Genomic DNA, 20,790 nt, shown 5'->3' with positions numbered 1-20,790 from the left:
TGAAAGGGATTCATTGATTTCTACAGGACAATTGCATTCTTATATCCAGGTCCTTAAGAATGAAACTACCTATGAAATGAGAGACAGAACAAATTTAAAGGAGATAATGGCCATCAGTGGAAATGACCAAAAAAGTAAGTTTAGAGAGTGCCCAGGGAAAACAAAACCAACCAACCAACCAAAAATACAAACATTTGAGCCAATGAGCAATGAAAAAGAGTAGTTATTGAAAGCTAGTGACAGAGTCTGTCTATAGTGTGAGGACTCCATTTGACAATACTGTTTCCCAAAAGAATGCATCCTGATGCAGAAGGGATATGGATTAATAAGGATGAATTGCAGCCCCAGTGTGCCTTTTAGTCTTCTGAGGGATAACAGAATAGGGGGAATGGGAGGAAACAACGATGTACTTGGGCAGATCACTACTTAGCTGGACAGGACCAAGAGATTAGATGGTAAATGACCTCTCAAAATAGTGTATTCTACGCTTACACTACTAGAAGCTACTTTTTAGTTCCTTTGTGCCCTTAGCAATATCCTGAAGCAAGACATGCCTGCTATCCTCCAAATGATAATTCTTCAAGAGCTAGTTACCTGGACATATAATCAAAATGTGTGAAATTTTCTGGCGCAGGTTGTTTTGTTGCCTGAAACAGGCTGATACTGTCCTGTTATTTGCAGATGTCTTTGTAGGGACTTCAGTGCTGGATGCCATTTCTTGACTGTTCATTTTGCAGTGGACATTACCTATGACATATAAAAGCCTCTCCACTCAAGGGGCATTTATTGCTTTAATTTGAAATTATTATTTTACAGTTTTTGTATACATGTATATATATATCAGGCCCTTAAACAACAAAAGAAATTCAACCCCTTCCCTCAAATTACATATAGTACTTGACAGTGTTTAACAAACTTTTATATAGAAAGAAAAATCAAAATGTCATAAAAAAATCTAAAACATCATAGTTTTGCAAACTCTAATATATACATTAAATGAATGACAGTTCGTTATGATCATATTATTAACATATTAAAAAATCTTGGTAACTGCTAAAGATTAATTTAGAGGAATAGTGATCTGGGAAGAAAACCCAGAGATACAGTTATGAGACATACTCTAACCTTGGGCAAACATTCAGTCTTCACTTTCTCAGGACTCACAGTATAACAAAAACAGCACTCTATTTCCTGAAAGATCCAGGGAAAGATTGTGTTGAACTGCATTAATTACTTCCCCCAAATAATAATAAATTTACATTTTTATGAGCTTTCATCTAACATAAATACTGTAAGATGTATGTATGATCAAAAAGAAAGGATATGCATGCCTGTTCCAAAACTAATTAGCCTTAGAAGGATGTAGCTAGTGATTAACTCTACAAATGAGTTATTAATAGACAAACCCTAAACCAATATTTTGATATGACAAATGAAGAACATTACAAACCATACAACATCACCATTTTGAGTTCCCAGCTCAGTGGTAACCAAATGTAGTGGTTGTCATGTATTTACTAGAGTAAAATGAGTATGTCTGAACACATCATCATCTTGTAATTATTATCTGCACGTATCATATTTGCCTGCTAATGAGCTTTTTCTTATACAGTTAAGTGGTTGATTCTCCTTAGCAAATCGTCCCCAACAACAATCGCCATTATAAAAGTAGTACAGCTTTGCAGAGGCAGCAAACTTTGAAGAAAAAGTATATACTTCTCAGTTGCTGATGAGTCCAGTTAAAGATGAAGTTCTCCAAGCACATTACTCCAGCATAGACTCAAGACAGTTTAACATTACATCTAACAGGGTAGGACCACGGACTCCACTGGAAAGGGTGCTATCACTCTCTCTGCCTCTCTTCCGTTTTCATTCCCCATGCTCACCAAGGCCTATACATGTCCTTTCACTACTTCTCTTGCACTGGATCACGGCACTGCATTGTAACAATTAAGCTGATCTGACACAAAGATAGCTCACAAAACCAAACAAAATTCCTAGATAGTATCTTTTCCAGTGGGTCAGCATGCCGAACTAACTGCCCTAATACTTTTGTCACTAAAGGTACATGAGGCAGAAGAGCTGCCCTAATACTCCTGTCACAAGAGGCGTGTTATAACTTCCATACCAGAGAGGCACATGAGAACTACCTCAGAAAGATGCAAACTACCATGCCAGAACTGCCCTAAATACCACAAGAGATTGTCTTAGATTGTGCTTTTGTAAGTATTTTTGTAAGTATTATTGACAAACTTTAAGATTTTAGTAACTAAAAATTATATAAAAAAAAAAAAAAAAAAAAAAAAACTAGAATTGTACTAATTTCTTTTAAATTTAATTTATCTGTGACTAAATAGAACATGCCCATTTACTCACTCAAAAACTCAGCTCTCACCAATAATTTGGAACACTCAGCCAACTTGCAGTATTCACTCTTTAAGTGAGAGATATAAAAGTATGAAAATACAGATCAGGAGGCATTTTCTAATGTGGTAACATTAGAAAATAAATGTTGCTTTGTATCAAGTAGTGCCATAACTGCACAAGGTAGACCTTTAAGAAAAATGGCAAAACCTTTTCCTTAATCCAAGTACACAAGACCACTAGAGGACTTTGAATCTCTGATGACAGAGTTTCAGATAGCATGGACCAGAACTAGTCAACTTCTGAGAAAGGGAGAATACTCAAAACAGCTAGGGGAGCAACATAAAGGCAACATAAAAGCAAAACAAAGGCTAACTTCTCCAGCTGTGCAGCTTCAAGGCAAATCCATGGTTTCAGTCCAGAAACTGTCTGACACTTTCAGCAAACACTGCATTGTACCCCTCCAAGTGCCTACAGGAAAATCTTTTCCCTGTGGGACCACCTTTAAAGGCTGAATTTTGGATCTATTGCTTGCTCTTCTGAAAAGTTTCCAAGTCTGCACTTCTCTTTCAGACTCTCTTCTTGCTTATATACTAAAATTCCAGAAAATAATCTGAATTGAGCATCGTCAGTTGTGCTGGGGGAAAACAGATCCTCTTCCTCTGCAAGAGGTTTCAGTCTGACATGGAATACAGCCCCCACGTCAAAGCAAACAGGCAAGCATTTAAAAGAATGCTGAAAGCCCCACTCAGTAAATAGCTAAAACCACATAAGAGATACACCATCCTCAAGCCCTGTAAAATATTCCATTACAAGCTAGCTGAAACAATGAAAAGTTAGTTTTCCTACCTGTGACTGTGAAGGAGTGCATTGAAAGCCAATCCATCAGACCAGCTACTGGTGAAATTGATAACATTGACCTGTGGGTAATTACGAGTCGATTGACGGACCCAGCTCAGCAGAATCTTTTCACTGTTTGTCTGCTGCAGTCCAGCCATGATGTTTTTCATTACATCTTTGACCTGCAGAAAGAGCCAGAATTTCATCAGTGATTGAACTTATTCAGTAAAAGCTGAATCTTTTATTGACTCACAAAACCTTCAGTTACCCACATTTAAGCATTAAAGAAAAACTTCCCAGGTAACTGCAGAACATACTTGGTGTCAGCATAATGACAGCAGTCAAGTCTGAATGCTTAAAAAAAAAACCTGACACTGACTTGTTGGCTGCCACTGCCAATACATTTGGTACATTCATCACTGTGCCACATGAAGTGCTCCATGAATGAGCAGAGAAGGCACATATGCCTACACTACTTAAGGGAACAGAGTGCATGTGAAGTAAGTATTTCTCTTTCTGTTTTCCTTTGTTCTGGAAATACATCCTTAGTTAACAGCATACATTAGAGCAAAAATTGATAAAGCAATGAAAAGCATTTTTCTCTCATTGATGGCTGAAATAAGTACAAAGGTGAAAAAATTGTGATCAGTGCACAGCAGATTATTTTTTGACTTAAATGTGGAAACAATACTTACATGCGTGAACTTGGATGAAAAATGAATTTCATTGCATTTATTACAGGAACATTATATATGTTCCATTTTTTGATTTTTGTTTCATGAATAATTAATATTCCTCCTTCATCAGAGAATGATCACCTATCTATGGCTATAACTTTACAGAGAGCACTTAATTCTGAGGGTTTATAAAATATTTCCCTGGAGTTTGACATAGTGTGGTTGCTTATATATTTCTTAGCGATTTCTTTACTAGTGAAAAACTTCCAGTAAGAAGTCCACAATTTATTCTTCTGTAAAGTAATCCCTTTGAAATCACTGTGCCCTCCATATATCCTATAAAGCTTAGCAGCTCTTTTAAAAGATTCTCTAAGATAAGATTTAACTATAAATTTGCTTAGCATTGCTGTTGCTTATTCAGTTATCCAATATTTCTTTATAATTCTTCACTTGAATTACTCAGCAAACAATGTCAGAGAATAACATTTAGTGCAAAAACTACTTTCTGACAAGGATGGACACCTCTGAAATTCTAAAAACTGTAAGATAATGTGCAGAAGTGACAATTGCATAATCAACAATAACAAAAAAAAAACAACTAAGATACTGTAGGAATATAGAAGATACCACTTCACTGTCTAGTCAAGTCTGATAAGTTGCTTGTTTGACAGTAATTACTTCAATCATTTGATTAAATTATTAAATGAAGATAAGAATTACTAAAAAAAAGTCTTGTTTTTACACCTCAAATTCATACTATCCAAAGGGCATTAGTGCCTTCAATTTTACTTTTGAGACCTATGTATAAAGTTAACCGTATATGATCTAACTTTCTGAGATAGGAGGAGAAACTGATCCTCTCTGAAATTCTTGGGACACATTCCCAAGACTTTCAAGACTTTGACTAAAATACATTCTTTAGACTTTGACCCTCAGGCTGGCAACAGCATGGTGCACCACTGCCCTGAAGCAAGCTCAGTGGTGGAGCCCTAGCTGACACTGAGGTTAGAAGGAATCTCTTTACAGGTTTCTCAGTTAAGATGTGCTCTTCAGAAAAAGCAGTACTTCGAGATGTGTTCCTGTCAGCCTGAAGAGCTTTTGGACAGACTCCACCCAGATATAAAATGCCTCAGCATCCAGGCTCAGAAATGACAGCCATTTCAAAGCACCTGGTAGGCTCTGCCTCTTGCTGGCAGTTGACCTCCAATATTCATTCCTTTGTTAACTCTCCTTTCTAATGCCATATATTCTGGCAGGAAACAAAGCTTTAAGGCACGGGAAGCTCCAGCTTGCAGAGAACATAAATACTTGCTCTTCCTGGGGGCTGGACCTATGCTATGGCAATAAGAATCAATTTTGAATAGAAGAGGGAAAAGGGCAGCACAGACATGGGTAGCATCCAACATGTTCAAGTGCACAAATGAAAGCTATGAACAAAACAGGCGTGCTGCCACTCTTGTCATCATACAGTCAAAAGCACAATGCCTGGGGCACAGGGGCAGGCTGGGAACCCAGCCCCCAGGGTGGGACCAGCTGCCTACAGCAGGCTGGAACTGGATGGAGCCAGCCCCTGTTATTTTGTCCCCAGAGGGGGGCCTCCTCTAGTCCCTGTCTCCAGCTCTAGGGAACTCACAGCAGAGAAAAGCTGGGCACCAGCTTTTGGGGATGTCTGAAAATGAAGGAAAAGCATAGGATGATGGACAGAACAGTAGCCACAGGGAGACATGATCCAGGGACCTGTAGTCTGGGGAATATAACAAGACACTAGCAGCTAAAAGCCCTTTAACTTTAGGTGGCAAGGAGGGAATCTGGTGCCAGTGGGAAACGGAGGCTGAAACCAGAACATCCGTGCCTGGCCTACTTCCCCAGGGGACTTCTGATCTGCCCTCTGCTCTGCTGGGAAGCCCGTGAGTCTGTGTGTGCATACAAGGCAGCTCCCAGAGCAGCACCATCTCTGGCTTGCACTGTATCGCTTTCACCTGCAAAATAAATACTCAGATGTGTGGCATTTTGTAAGAATGGCACTTGGATTCAGGATGCCAGCCCCTACAGGACAGGGAGGGAAGCCGGAGAAAATCTGAAAAAGTTACTCATGAAATGAAGACTTTTTCGTATTTCTCAATCAAATAGGGGCCTGGCATCTCCCTGGCAGAACGACTTAGTATTTTTTACCTGCTATATTTCAGGTATTCTGACTGAATGGATTACTTTTTTATAGCCAGAATCCCCTCAACTCCTTCAAAGCACATCTTCAAGAGCTCTTTAAACAGCATTTTCATAGATGTTCAAGGCACCCATCAAAGTAAGGGATGTTCTTTGCTCATTGGTTCAAGGTAGTGTGACAGGACTGTTCAGTTTTAATAAGGCACTGTTGGAATGCATTTCTCTGGAGTATTTGCCTCATGCAAATGCCTATTATTTTGCCTTTTTTTCAGGATTTTGGTTGTGAATTTCACAAAAAATATTTGTCAGGTTTGTGTTTTTTTCATCCTATTCATGAAAATAGGTTTGCTCTTAAAAATGTTGACGCTGCAATATAGAATCTTTTTTTCTACTCTTAAGAGAGAGATTCTTCGTCAAGCATAGCAATTGAGAAATTAATGGTTTTGTTTTGTTTTTGTTTAAATGTTAGTTGAGCAGTGAGGCTGGGATCACAGAACTGTGAGAAAGAGGGCAGCAATTTCAAAGAAATAGAAACCATAATAGATTCAGTACCACAAAGAGCTTAGGCAGCAGGTGCTTAACTCAGAACTATGGTTCAATTTGAGAGAAACTTTTAATAATAATCTGAAAAACAGGCTAGATAAGAAAGGACGTAATCACCACAGGGGATGCAGAAAGCCACAAGATCTCTACTGAACAGAAATGAGAATGGTGAGAATGAGACAAGTCTTCTCTGCTGCAGTGCCTCCACAACTGCCTCTTGTCAATGGGATTGCTGACAACCAATCTGAATAGCACTGCCGCATTGTTCCTTTCATGCACGTTTCTTCCACCACCTCTCACTCCCAATCTCTCTCTCTCTTTTACATTTTACACAATGAGACTGACATTTTTGTAAGTGGCGGTCTTGTTGTCACATATAATTGCAGTTCTATCCTAACGTAGTCCTGGCTGCAGGCTGTAAAACTGGAAAAAGCTTTTTGCCTGTTCATCTGCAGAACGATTCTTTAAATATCCACACAACTTGTATCAGTTTTTTGCATGCAGGCAGATATACTTCATCTGGGTGACCCTTCTCAGGTTCTTAGAATCAGAAAGTGAATGAATTTGCAAAAGCAGCACTGCACCATCAAGCTTATACTACACCAATAGCATACATAAAATCAACAAGCCTGTGAATTTTTTTTTGGCCTTCAGAGAGTACAAGTACATACAGCAGACTTGATATCAAATCATAAGGAACAAGATGTTTTACTCAACTGTAAATAACTGGCAGAAAACTTTGGTGGCCCTGAGTCTGTAATTTAATCTTTAACAACAGCTTGTCATATTTGTAGCTGCTTAGTGCCATGAACAATCTGTGACAGGGAAAATGGTGCCAAGAAGAAGGAGCAACCCTTTCTTAAGTAACTTATAGCCTTGTTTCTCCAGAAGCAATGTGAAGGTATAATGCAGTACCAATCTATAAACAGGGCAGAACAATCATGACCATATTCTAGGTCACGCAAATCACTTCAAAACTTGAAAGAAAAATTGGAAAAGAACAAAGATTTTCTTCACAGTGCTGAAAGTAAGCGGATTCACTTTGAAATGTTCCAGTCTTTTGAGGGAAAAAGGCAGCAAACCAACATCTCCTGAGTTTTGTTTAAAAAGAGAAAAACCTATGTACAAATCTGGTTTTATATGATTTTTAATTAATCATTATTCAACAACAACAGGATTATTATATAATAATAATAGTCTTCTTGCAAAACATGGCTTTAGGTACTCTTTAGAATAGAAACTAAAATTGAATTCTGTCCAAATTAGAAATCTGTTTATTAAAAAAAAAAAAAAAAAAAAGTCCAGAACATGAAGGTCTATTCCCTTCAGTAATCCATAAATAGATTAACATGAAACACTTAAAGTATAAAATGAACATGGTCTGAATCAGTACAAATTTGCAAGGAAGTGTCACATTATTAATCTCTGCCTTGTTAATATGGTCGCTTGACTTCTTATACATGGGTTGTTCAGCTGATGTCATGGGTACCATCATAGCTGCCATCACAGTTATCACTAGGCTCATTATCAAGCTTGAAATGAAATAGCTATGTACTGCAAGCAAGTGCATGTACTCTTAAGTGCATATGCCTGTCATGAAAAACTGCAGCAGACCATCCCAGAAAACACGTGTCTTTTGTGTATGTGGCGAGTATGCCTTAGGGGAATGCTAGGGAAAAAAAATAAAAAAATAATAAAAATGGAAGTACACAGCTAATACTAAAGCATATCTTTAACACTTTGCTTCAGGAAAAAAAAAAAAAAGAAAGAAAGAATAAATCTGTCCTGGTTTTGGCTGGGATAGAGTTAATTTTCTTCTTGGAGGCTAATATGATGCTGTATTTTGGATTTTTGCTTAAATGGTGATAGGTTACAGAAGTTCTCAGTTGTTTCAGAGCAGCACTTACATAGAGACAAGTATTTTTCTGCTTCTCATACTGCCCTGCCAGTGAGGAGGCTGGGGTTACATAAGGAGCTGGGAGAGGACACTGCCAGGACAGCTGACCCAGACTGACCACAAAGGCATAGTCCATACCATGTGACATCACGTTCAGCAATAAAAGCTGGGGGAAAGATGGAAATAGATGGGGATGTTCAGAGTGATGGCATTTGTCTTCACAATGAACTGTCATGTGTGATGAGCCCTGCTTTCCTGGATGTGGCTGAACACCTGCCTGCTGATGGGAAGTAGTGAATGCACTGCTTTGCTTGCATGCATGCCTTTTGCTTTACCTATTAAACTGTCTTTATCTCAACCCATGAGTTCTTGCACTTTTCCCTTTCCTATTCTCTCTCCCATCCCACCTGGGGACAGTGAGCGAGCAGTGAGTGTGGCACTTAGCTGCCTGCTAGGGTTAAACCACAACAAAATCATAATACGAATTTGAACATGACTACACATTTCCGTCCATAATTCATATAAATTAAAGCACAGTGATTCAAAGATAATTGGTAGAAGTTGCACAGCTAGGTTTCATATTCCATCTGCTCTTAGTAAGTAATTTAAAACAGTGTTAAGCAATTAAACTGAGAATACTGGGATGTGAGACAAGAGATAGAAGTGATTTAACAATTTGCAGCTTTTCTCTGTTGCTTTCACTAAAACATATCCTGTAAAATTAGAAAGGAATTGTTCTCTATTTCAGTGAATTATGCACATGTGATTTTTGATAGGAGTGTTTAGATTTTAAAATAAAGTACTTTAGGTTCTATTCCCACCATCTTTTCTTGCAATGCTAAGAAAAACTTTTAGACGTTTGCTTGGGGATCTGAACCAGCTTGAACAGACAGACTATTAGTTCAGACTCATACAAACACCCAGACTCAAAGCATCTAGATGCTAATTTTTTATTGAATTTTTATTTACTACTTAAAATTTGTTTACTTAAGTATCCACATCTAGCATGTTGGTTTTTACAAGATATATACTATAATCCCTCCTTTCTCTCTAAAGAGAAAAGAAGCTAAATGAGCCATAGCTGCTTCAATTAATTGTTAGAATAGCAGCATTTTAGTGTTTTAAATATAATTCTAGGAATATGATTATTTAATTAAAACGTAAGTCACATTCCAAGTTTCTAAAAGGAAAAGTGACTATGAAAGCTATATATCCACATCAGGTTTGTCTGTTCACTTCTCTTACAATAGCTATTATACATTCTCTTGCAATGTCTGGCTGTGAAATTACAGTCTAAACAGCTGTTGCTAATGTTCTAAAACCTACTTTATCTTCTTAAGATTCTTAATATCCTAGATAATATGTAAACAGACTGTCATAAAACTTGCTGATTTAGGACCTTATATTGCTTACAATGTCAGCATTTACTTTGTAGGTTGTGGCTGGGTAATGGAAAAAAGGTGAGCGGAAAAAAACAATTTCACGGAGAGCATGCAGCAGTGCCACTCACCTGCCAGTGGAGAATTATATTCCAGATTAAACCAAGGGTCAGCTTATGATTTCCATCCACAATGTCTGAGCTCCCAATATTTACAAGATCAACCTATTAAATAAAATTATTTGAAGTAGATTAATAACAAGCATAAAAAGTTGGTGGCATTTTAATGCATTTGGTATTTAACTTTTTTGGGGGGGTGAGGGAGATGTATGGCCAGGCTAGGATAAAAATATAATTTTTCTTCTGTTTAGTAAACATCTAGCTCATGTTTTATGAGTGGTACAGTTAAGGTGTGGGCAAAAAGCAAGCAATGATGTGGAGTTCCACTTACTTCAGATATAACATGTTCTGAAAATATACAATTAAATTAATAGTTAACAATCATTTTATAACCATTATATTAAGGTTCTATAAATGCAAATCACAAAACTAAAGGATGACACAGAAAAGCTCCTGCATTATGCTCCACACTACCTTGCATAACACACTTTGCTGAAAGCAACACACATATCTTGACTTTGTAAGAACCTATAGAACAAAGATACTATTGTACATATTTAGATTAAAATAGAACTCATTTTTCCTTTTTTAAATTCTACAATGCAGAAAGCAAGGCAGGATGTATTTTGGAGTACAGAGAAACCCATGACTGTGATCTAAACAAGTCTTTTTCCATATTAGTTAGTTTAGCAATGTTGTTTTCCATAATTATATTATGCATTTTTAACTGGATAATGCACCAGCATTTGTCACCCTGGAATATTCTTTCCTCCATGTGTGAAATGATCCTTCACCCTACCCCACTTTTTATGCTATCTAAGAATGCCAAATACAGAGCTGTGAGTGCAAGACAATACAAGACCCACACTTCTGCGTGGAAACTACGATTCTGAAATTTGTATCCTCGCTGTTTATCATAGTCAGAACTAATATTTATCATAGTCAGAACTAATATTTGTATGGCAAAGTACCACATTCCTTTACAAACCATAGTCTGCATATCTCTATTGCACATCTGAAGATATTTGAAGTTACATCTGTATGATGAATGAAGGTTTTGCACACTAAAAAAAAAGCCTTTTCTGTTTTAAAATTTCAGTACATTCATGAATAGGTCATTTTACCAACCACATATGAAGCAGGTATTTTGTCAAAAAGTCTAAAACTTGCCTTTAAAACTTGCGTGTGTGTGTGTGCATGTGGTGGTTTTGTTTGTTTGTTTTTACTAAAAGAATACATGACTTGCTATTCATTCTAGTCAACAGTGTTTTGGAACACTTCTCAAGTGGAACTTGGACTCCATATCCTACATAACCAACTACAGTCTATATAGCAAGTGATCCTACATGTTCTACAGGCAGTAGACAGTTTCTCTGTCTGTTTCTGGAAATGGAAGCCTGGTTACAAAGAGACTACATCCATTTTACTGAAACAGAGGAACACTTCCCAGTCTGCTTCAACTTTGAGTTCATATGAGAGCAATCCCCTGCCTGAATACTACCACCTTTCCACAGGAGAAGGAAAAAAAATAAAAAAAAATCTGTAAAATGGATTGATTGGAAGAGGCAGCATTTTCTAATCCAGATGACTGCACAACCTCAAAGCTACGATGGCAAACACCATCACTAGTCACAGGCTTTAAATAGCCTTAGAAACATTGATTTTGTATTCCTGAAGTCCCTCAGAAAACACTCTTGAGATGATTTCGAAGGTTGAGGAAACTATTTCAGAGGCAGATCTTTTAGCTTTATACTGAGCTGACCAACAATATTGTGCACAGCTTACAATATCTTCAATATGTTAATACAATGGCCACTGAATGGCCCCTATTTAAAATAACATTTTTTCTTCTATATTATTCAATCAGAATGTGCTCTGTTTTCATTTGAAAGGGATTGTTCTGGAAACTGAATGAAAAGCACATTAATTGATTTAGCTAATATTTAGTGAGTAAATACTTTTCAAAGCATTTACTATGAAATTTTGTAACCATACAAAATGTATTCAATAAAACCTCTTTTGCATTCTGAGAAATAATGTATCACTGATTTTTTCAACAATGTCAAATATTGCACATTGTGAAGAATTAGAAGCTTTGCCTTCTATTTATTTACATAAAATTCTCTTTTAAAAATCAAGCTGGAGGTCTTTGTGCCAGCCTTAAAAGGTCACTTTCATTTATGCACAAATCTTTATATGGATAAGCATTACCTTAGATTTATAAAATCGATGACTTTATTCAGCAGCTGAAATCAAGCATGTTTAGTGACCTACTGCAGCTATTGAGAAATCCAATATCATATGCAGCACAGAATACATTATCACTGTTCCATCACATCTTACTGTTAAGTTTAAACGGATGTTACAGTTTATTTGAATTTATTCTTGAGGAGGAGATATAGTATAATTAGCTGGCTGCTGTAAATGCATGCAGAAGTTATGGGTCCATTCGAATGCTAGCATAAGGAAGATATTTACTTTAAAATGATGCATAAGATTCTGGCCTGAAACGTCAATCTTGACAAAGCAGAATGTAAAGTGGTTTTGATGTGAGTCATTTCCTTAATGTTATTAATCCTAAAGAACAGACATCAATGAAAATTTAGCAAAAATATTTCTTGTAGAAAAAAAAAAAAGTTTTTTATACTTCGTAACTGTCAGGGCTTTGTGAGTTGATTTTTTTTTTTCTTCTTGTCATTAACCTTTTAAAATGTAAACACCATGCATTACCATAAAATTGTGCATCTTGATCAGTCTTCAAATAGCATTCATTACGGATATATTATTCAAACACTTGCTGCTAGCAGATTGTACTTTTTGAAATACATTCCATCCTCGTACCGAACCTCTAAGTATCCAAGTCATATTAACAAAACTGCCTTGACTTGAGCAATTGGATACTGTAGTTGAGAGTTTGACCCTGCACTTAGAAAGCATCAAGCATGCTGTTCTGACCCTGGCCAACTGATTACTTACGTTATTTCTCCGCAAAACCTGCAGTGCTTTGTTGACATTGTTCAGAGCATGAACTCTTGTGGAACCTTTTTCTTTTGCCTGCAAATAAAATAAAGTAAATTGACTGCTCAGAATCAGAAATTAGAATACACTATATATAATCTGAATTTTATATTACACTCATAGTTTCACATTTCATAAGTGTATGACAATATCAGTGAGGGTATTATAATACACTGTGCATATGCACCTTCCTGATACGAAGTAAAGGCACCTATAAAACAAACTGAATCCACAGCTGGAAGCTAGTTTTGTATCTTGATGTTTTTCAGTGAATGAATCATTGAAATATATATGAAATCAGACTGTTTAGATTACGAGTGGTTTTCTGCTCCATAGCACAATTCAGGAATGTTACTATGACAACCAAACAGATAAGTGTCAGATTGTTTAATATGTATTTACAAGTATAGCCTCTCTGGACTTTGATTCTCGAACTCTCAGCCTGTTTCATTACTCTTTTATGAGAAAGTTTCAAAGAAAGATCCCAAGCTTACAAAGCCCAAGCAGGAGCACGAGAGGATATCCATATGTCACTGTGTCTGGCGTGTTTTGAATTTCCAGGTTTATAAGAGCAAGCTGTTCTGTCTTTTTAGAAGTGTGTAACTCCAACATATATAGACAATGTGTATGAAGTTTAGCAAAATATTCTAATTCTATACATTACATTCTGTTCTGTTTGATACACGTCTGATAGATAGAATACTGATAGAATTACAGCTAAAGCCCCAAATATCTAAATGAACTGTGTCTCAGCCTTTTTTCACTTTACCATGCTTATAAATATGCACACAACAAAGTCAAGCATTTTCATTTTACAGACAAACCCAGCAAAGGATTCCTGCCTAATAAAGGGTACAGCTGTAGTGTTTCCTCAGTTTCAAAGGAAAATTGAAAATGTTCAGACTCCTAAACAATATTGTTTCCATAGGCCTTTATTAATGGGGGAAATTAATTGATAACATGCAACTGTTACTACATTGTGTCTTCAATATGCAGTAATAATGTTAATGCATACATACAAGTTTCTGTCCTGTAAGACATTCCAAGAGCTCCAGAAGTCTTCGTCCATCTCGAAAATCATTAAAAAGATCTTCAATGTGACGTCTTCCAAACTGAAATCAGAACAATGGCTTCATTTACTTCAAAGCAAAAACAAGGAAGAATCATCATAACTAAAATATGGAATTCCAACCAGAAAGCTGTAAAAGCCACTGACATGCAAACTGGTTTATTCTGCTTGTGTAAAAACAGTGTGCAAACCCAATTAAATAATGAAGATAAGAAGTATGGCACAAAGTAAAGGAAGAACATATCTTACAATTAAACTCAGGATTCTTTCACATACATCCATTTTTAATAGAGTTCTACTGAGTAAGACAGATTGGTGTCTCTTAGGTACTTTCCTTAAAGTAAGGAATGTATCCTTCATTCCCTCTTAAAATTAAACTATTGATATCATAGGCTCTATACGAGCCAGCAGTGTGCCCTCGCAGCCAAGAGGAAAATCACATTTTGCAGTGCATTAAGCACAGCATAGCCAGCTGGCCAAAAGATGTGATTCTCCCACTGCATTTAGCATTGTTGCAGCCTCACTTTGCATACTGTCTGCAGTTCTGGACTTCACAATATAAAAAGAACATTAAGGTATTTGAAAGTGTCCAGAGGAGGGCAACAAAGCTGGTAACAGGGTTGGAAGGCATATCCTGAGAGAGGAGGCTCAGGACACTTGTGTTATCTAGAAGAAGAGGAGGCCAAGAAGTGACCCCATTGCTCTCCACAACTTCCTCAGGAGGGGAAGCAGAGAGGAAGGCACCATTCTCTGTTCCCCAGACGCTGAAGACAGAATGTTTGGGAATGACACAAAACTGTACCATGGGAGGTTAAGGCTGAACATCTGGAAAAAAATATTTACCATCAGGGTGGTGAAGCACTGGAACAGGCTGCCTAAAGAGGTGGTTGATGGCTGTGCCTGTCAGTGATCAAGAGGAATCTGGATAACGTCCTCAATAAAATGTTTTAACTTTAGGTAAGCCCTGAAGCGGTCAGGCAGTTGGGCTTGATGGTCTTTGAAGATCCCTTTCAACTCAACTATTCTTTTCTGTTCCAGTCTATTTGTGAAAGAGTGTTGCAGATCCAGTAACTTGCATACACCATTATTCAAACAATTAAGTCAGAACTAAATATTAATGAAACTCAAACACAAGCTGGTCTTGTCAATTAAGGGGCACTTCAGGAGAAAAATATGAAAAATAATATGCCAAAACCCTGAAACATGTACCAAGCTGATGTGCCTAATTGTCTCTGTTTCACATGGCAGAAACAAACTTGGAATTGCACGAGAAAAGATAAGGCATAGGCTTATTCTATTCTGTTCTGTTCTTCATTCTCAGATCTGTTAGATCTGAGGATCTAACAAATATGTTGATAGGACATACTTGCAATTGTACTGAACCAGGGCTTTATTACTGACTAAAACACATTTCAAATTTTCTACATAGCATCAGTTAAAGAAGAAAAGAGATACATGAGATTTTCCCCTATGTGATAATGGTAAAAGATTATTCACTCCCTTTGTCATTAAGCCAAGCTTGTGAGCTGGTATTTTGGTGAATACATTAGATTGTAAGAATATAGAAGCATAATTTTGTTTAGTTCAGTCACTGTGTAACTTTATGTGTACCTATAAATTTTCACATATTTTTGTATGCATGACAGCTATGGAGAACCACAATAAAAAATATTGATTATTTTGTAGAGTGTCAAGCAGATTTACATGGCCATGTTATTTTTAATTTGTGAAGTTTCACAGATGCTTTGATTGATTGGAAAGGAAGCTTCTGTATTTTAATTTGATAGAATTGACACCATACAGAACCACACTGCATATCTTCCACTGTTACCACAAAGCTATGTACAATTGGCGATCCATATTACACGGAAAACATTGCCTTTCCTGTTAGCAGAGTTGCTCTTGTACTCACTGTAACACTCATTAGCTCTAGCTGGTGGTTTTGTAAGAAATGTATTATTTTGTCAGAAAATATCAATTCCTTCAGAAAGTTTCTTAAACAGAGAATAGAATTAAGGACACTTTCTGATACTAGATACATTTGTTTTTCCTCAGTCAATATTTATACATACAGCACAAACCATCGGCTACACTGGCATAACTATTTCCCTTTTTCTCTCACTGTTACTGCTGTTCTGAGGTAGTAGCTCCTTTCAATCCTTTCATTTCTTGGTAACATCTCGTTTCTGCTTCATGGAACAAACAAATCCAAAATATCAAATATTTTCTACAGCAGCGGGGATCCTGGTTTTCTAGCATAGCTTTCATACTCTGCTCTACTCGTTCAAAGAGTTGATTTCTACTTAATACATGCGCTGCCATTTGACCACCTAAAATATTTGAAATCTAGTACTGTATAAATTCACATATGCTTTACTAGCCTTGCTTGACCTTTTGAATTCTATCTGTTTAACTAATAAGACTCAGCATGTGCTATGATAAACAGCTTTTGTAAAATGTTTTCAATTATATGCCATTATACAAGTCAAGTCAGGCATAGTATTCCTGAAGTTATATAATGCTTTCTCTATAGAACACAAATTTTAAATGGCTGACATTTGACTAAATTGGAGAGACTTTACTTTGTGTCCTAATCTTGCAGAATAGAAGTTGTTTTTGCAGAGGGGAAGCACAAGATGTATGCACTTCTAAGGGAACATTTTAACATTCTTTAGAAAGTTTGAGTGATCAATAGACCATTCTGTAACACTCTGGAAGAGTCATGCCTATAACGTTACTGAATCATTCTGGGAATATGAGCACAATGACATTTTGGTAACAGAATATAATTATATTGCTTTGTATCATGAGGGAAAAATAGAACTAGCCTTCATAACTGCTGTGTGTCTGTCTGTCTTCCATTTTGTAGCATTTAGGCTACCCATAAAGTTTAGGTTGAAATCCATTGAGGACAGCTGAAAATTCTACTTGACAAAATAATGTTATGTTTGGTTGTATTTTTTTGTTTTATTGTTTAGTTTTGTTTTGTTTTTGTTTGGTTTGGTTTGTTTTTTTTTGTAAAGCTTTCAAAAAGGAAATAAAGACATAGCATAGTATCAGCTACAGCAGGACATTTTCAATACAAATGTATTACAAGTAAACCTTAATACAAAAGTTACTATTGATTTTTGAGGGTCATGGAGGTACACCTATTACACAGCAACTAAAAATACCTTAAGATGCCCTATGCTGCTGCCACACATTTTACCCTTACCCTAAAGAAGGCTGCTATTTTTCTGGCAATGCAGTAATTAAGTCTTCTTTCTCAATAGATTTAATGTCTTCAATGGATCGACATTGCAGTAAGTCTTCAGAAACAAAAGGCTCAAAGATGCATCAAATTTTGTGTTTTCAAGGTCATTGAAAAGTGTGTTTTAAGTTGTATGTAACTTCACAAACAAACATACCTAGCCATAGGTCTTTATATATGCCATGGCTTGTCAAAACAAGTGCCTAGTCTTGTATTATAAATTCCTGAAAACAGCCTTGTTTAAAGCATTTTTTTATTTTTATTTTTTTTTAAGGTTGTGACTTATAGCTACCACCCTTTACCTACAGAGGAATGAAAATGTTCAGAAAATCTCCTGTGCTGTGTTCATGCACGTTGATTTGTAACTCTCCCTGTATTAGAAACATATTTAAAACACTTTTTTTTTTTTCTTAATGAACAAAACTGTTGTATGGTGAAATGCCGGATCATACTTAGTTTTCCCTCCTAGAAACATCAATGATAGAAGAGATGGGGGAAAGGAGAGAGAAAGCAGGACAGAGGAAGATCTGTAGCTACTGCACATAGGGTACAAGGAGACTTTTTTCAGTGTGGTACTCATTTTCCCAGGAGCTTGACTGGCAGCAATTTGAAACTAGAGATGATTGCATGGTTTAAATCAATATATAAATGGTCTATAATATTAGTTGTGTAGATCAGTAAATTACTTATCATCTCTCTCTTCTGTACTTGCATATTTCAGGGAGACCAACAATTAATGGAGAGACTTGGGGGTTTGGAGGTAGGAGTGAAAAGAACAATGAGAAACAAGAAACAGAGTAAAGAAAAAGAGGGAATTACTGTAAAACTGTTTTAAAACTGTTTTGTTGTTTGTTTGTTTGTTTTTGTTGTTTGTCTAAGTGGAAAAAATAGCAAAGTCTTTCCAGAAGTAAGACTAACAAACAAAAAAAAATCTAAGAGGAGTTTATTAGACTCTTTATGGCTAAGACTCTAGGGTTTTAAATACACAGCCATGTTTTACGTATTATTTAACCTACTACCTTTGTGTTAAATAAAGGTCAAAACAGACGATTCTCTTGGTTTAGCTGATATGGCTGGTTGGCAGCAATTGCTGATCTTTACATAATATAAGGCGACCTGAATGAAATCCAAGGGATTTATTTTAAAAGAAAATCACAAAAAATGTGTAACAGAAGTGAAGATAAGATTCCTGTTTTATTACGGATGAAATTAAAGTTCCAACTTCAATAAAGACAGAGGAGAGTTTTGATTAGAATTCTCAATATACATTTGTTGCATCTCATGAAGCAAAAAACTGTTACCATGGCAAACTAAACAAGCCTTAACCGTGGAATTACAGGGTAAAGTACAATTAAAGTCTCAGGAAAACATGGACACTTGCAGCAGTGTCTTCCCCCAGATCTTATAAGAATGAATTGTACTTGGAGTACTCCATGCACATGTACATAGTCTAGAATGCTCTCAGGCTTAAATAATACAGAAAATGTACTAGTTGTTTTCCAAACTCAGACAGCAACTGAACCAATCCAAATAACATTACTGAAAAAGGCAAAAGCAGAAGGAAAAGAGATAAACAAGAAAATCAGGAAACAGACTGCAATCATCAATATATAAATGTAGCTGAAAACTTTTGGTTGTGAATATATTTAGAAATCTTAAAACATCAAGTTCCATCCCATTCATCTCACTGCTATCTAATTTCATTGTCACATTATTGTGGCAATGTATTCTTGTGTTCTTCTTTCCAAAGACGGAACACTATCGGGTCTCAGTCTCCTCACGTAAATTTAGCAAATAAATATAATAAAAATGATTTAATCAGCTTATTCATCACATGCATTATAGAAGAAGCTAACATTACAGGAATTATTACATGAGAATATGGTATTCCATGAAAAGCTCTCTGTTCAGAGTTACATGCAAGCTAGTAATTGTGAAAAGAATACCAAGTAATTGAAAAATATCTTGCCCAGAGAGGGTACAAAGACATCTGTTCATGAACATTGTCTCTCTTATTACTCAGTGCTCAAAAAATATAAGTTGAAGCTCCAAAAATTCTGAGATTTGTTTAAACTATCAGCGGACATTATTTTTTAGACAAAATTAGCATAGACAAATTCTATACCAAGGGAAAACAGAGGAAAAGGAAGGGGAATAGGAAAGGAAAAAGGATAGGAAGGGGGGGGGGGGAAGAAAGGAAAGGGGAAAGAAAAGATGTGAAGGGGACTAAAAACAAGTCCTAACTTTAATTTTCTCTCACAAGCTGTAAGGGTAGAAATGTATTTTTACTTTCTGAGTCTCAAACACTCAAAATTTCAAGCAATGAGTAAATAATAACAACTCCAGCAAAATACATGGTAAGAAGATTGTAATACGGCTAATATTTAAGGTTCTTTAACATGCTTTTCGTGTTTGTTTTTTTTTTTGTTTGTTTGTTTGTTTCTTTTTTTTTCTTGTTTTATGAAAATAACATGTATAATTTTTTTTTTTTTTTTTTTTTTTCCAAAAAAAATTACAGAGGGTTAAAACTTGGCTGAGGAAGAGATCTTAGACTTTCCATTTTCCTCTTCAGACAAGTATGCATTTAGATTACACTTTTCATGTAAGGACAGACTAAACTGTAAGAGTATTATTACATAATACAAGTTGGAAGCTATTGCTTGTGCATTTGACGGTATTACTGACTTATTGTTGTTTAATCTGGGAAATTTAGCAACAGAAAGTATCTACAAATAAGAGATCAAAGGTGAATAACTTAAAGCAGAAAATGACACTGTAAAGACAGAGAATTCAAAGTTTGGCATGACAATAGAAAATGTAAGGTTATATTAGGCTTTAGCAGGAAAAATAGGGTTACCATAATAGTGAATGCAGAAGTCCTTCAGACTCCCGGGACAGTTAAATAATTGAGACCTTAGCTTGGGACATTATCTCTGCCCCTGGGAGGGGCAAGAAAACCAGGCAGCAGTGGCTAGAAGGTGCTGCAGCAAACTCCAGCTGTGCCCCAGCATGCTGGGCTGCAGAAGAAAAGAGCCAGAGGTGGCCTGCAGTTTGGCTGTGACCTCAGGGTACTGATTACTACAAAAATGAGAAGATGAGATATTAGCCAAAAAGGCAGGAGGACATAGGCCACAAGTCTTCAAATACCTTTTTAAGTGCTTCTCTCAAGTTCAGTTTGTAAACCTGTAAATTTTGCTGAACGGATGTCAGAAAGAAAGAAAGAAAAGCTTGATTGGCTTACAGATGCTACCCTTTGTAAGACTTTCAAGAATCAGCCTTTTCTTGAAGTCAAAATATTTGATGCCTCACTCTGTGAAACAATAAAGAAAAGCTATTGAGCTAATCTCAACAGATCTTTCAAGTCAGTTTTAATAAAAGAGGGATTATTAATACTTGCTCTTGCTCAGCTAAATATATTAAAGATTGAATTTCTTTCTCAGACACATTCGTTTGTGTTTTGTTCAGTTCTGT

At 36.3% G+C, this 20,790-nt stretch overlaps 1 protein-coding gene across 12 annotated transcripts in view; it reads right to left on the bottom strand.

Annotated features, from left to right (window-relative positions):
- The window catches only part of DMD (dystrophin), a 1,220,482-nt gene that overhangs the window by 837,553 nt on the left and 362,139 nt on the right, over positions 1 to 20,790 (bottom strand). For all 12 annotated transcript variants that reach the window (XM_068686720.1, XM_068686803.1, XM_068686735.1 and 9 more), the window contains exons 3-6: positions 14,020 to 14,112; positions 12,959 to 13,036; positions 9,995 to 10,087; positions 3,214 to 3,386 (exon numbers count right to left, since the gene is read on the bottom strand). In XM_068686720.1, the coding sequence (XP_068542821.1) occupies positions 3,214 to 3,386; positions 9,995 to 10,087; positions 12,959 to 13,036; positions 14,020 to 14,112 (437 nt within the window). The remainder of the gene's footprint in view (positions 1 to 3,213; positions 3,387 to 9,994; positions 10,088 to 12,958; positions 13,037 to 14,019; positions 14,113 to 20,790) is intronic.

The sequence above is a fragment of the Anas acuta genome, chromosome 1 (assembly GCF_963932015.1).
Source record: "Anas acuta chromosome 1, bAnaAcu1.1, whole genome shotgun sequence".
NCBI classification, from domain to species: Eukaryota; Metazoa; Chordata; class Aves; order Anseriformes; family Anatidae; genus Anas; species Anas acuta.
Note: the sequence above shows the minus strand (reverse complement) of the source record. Positions and strands in the feature narration are given on the sequence as shown.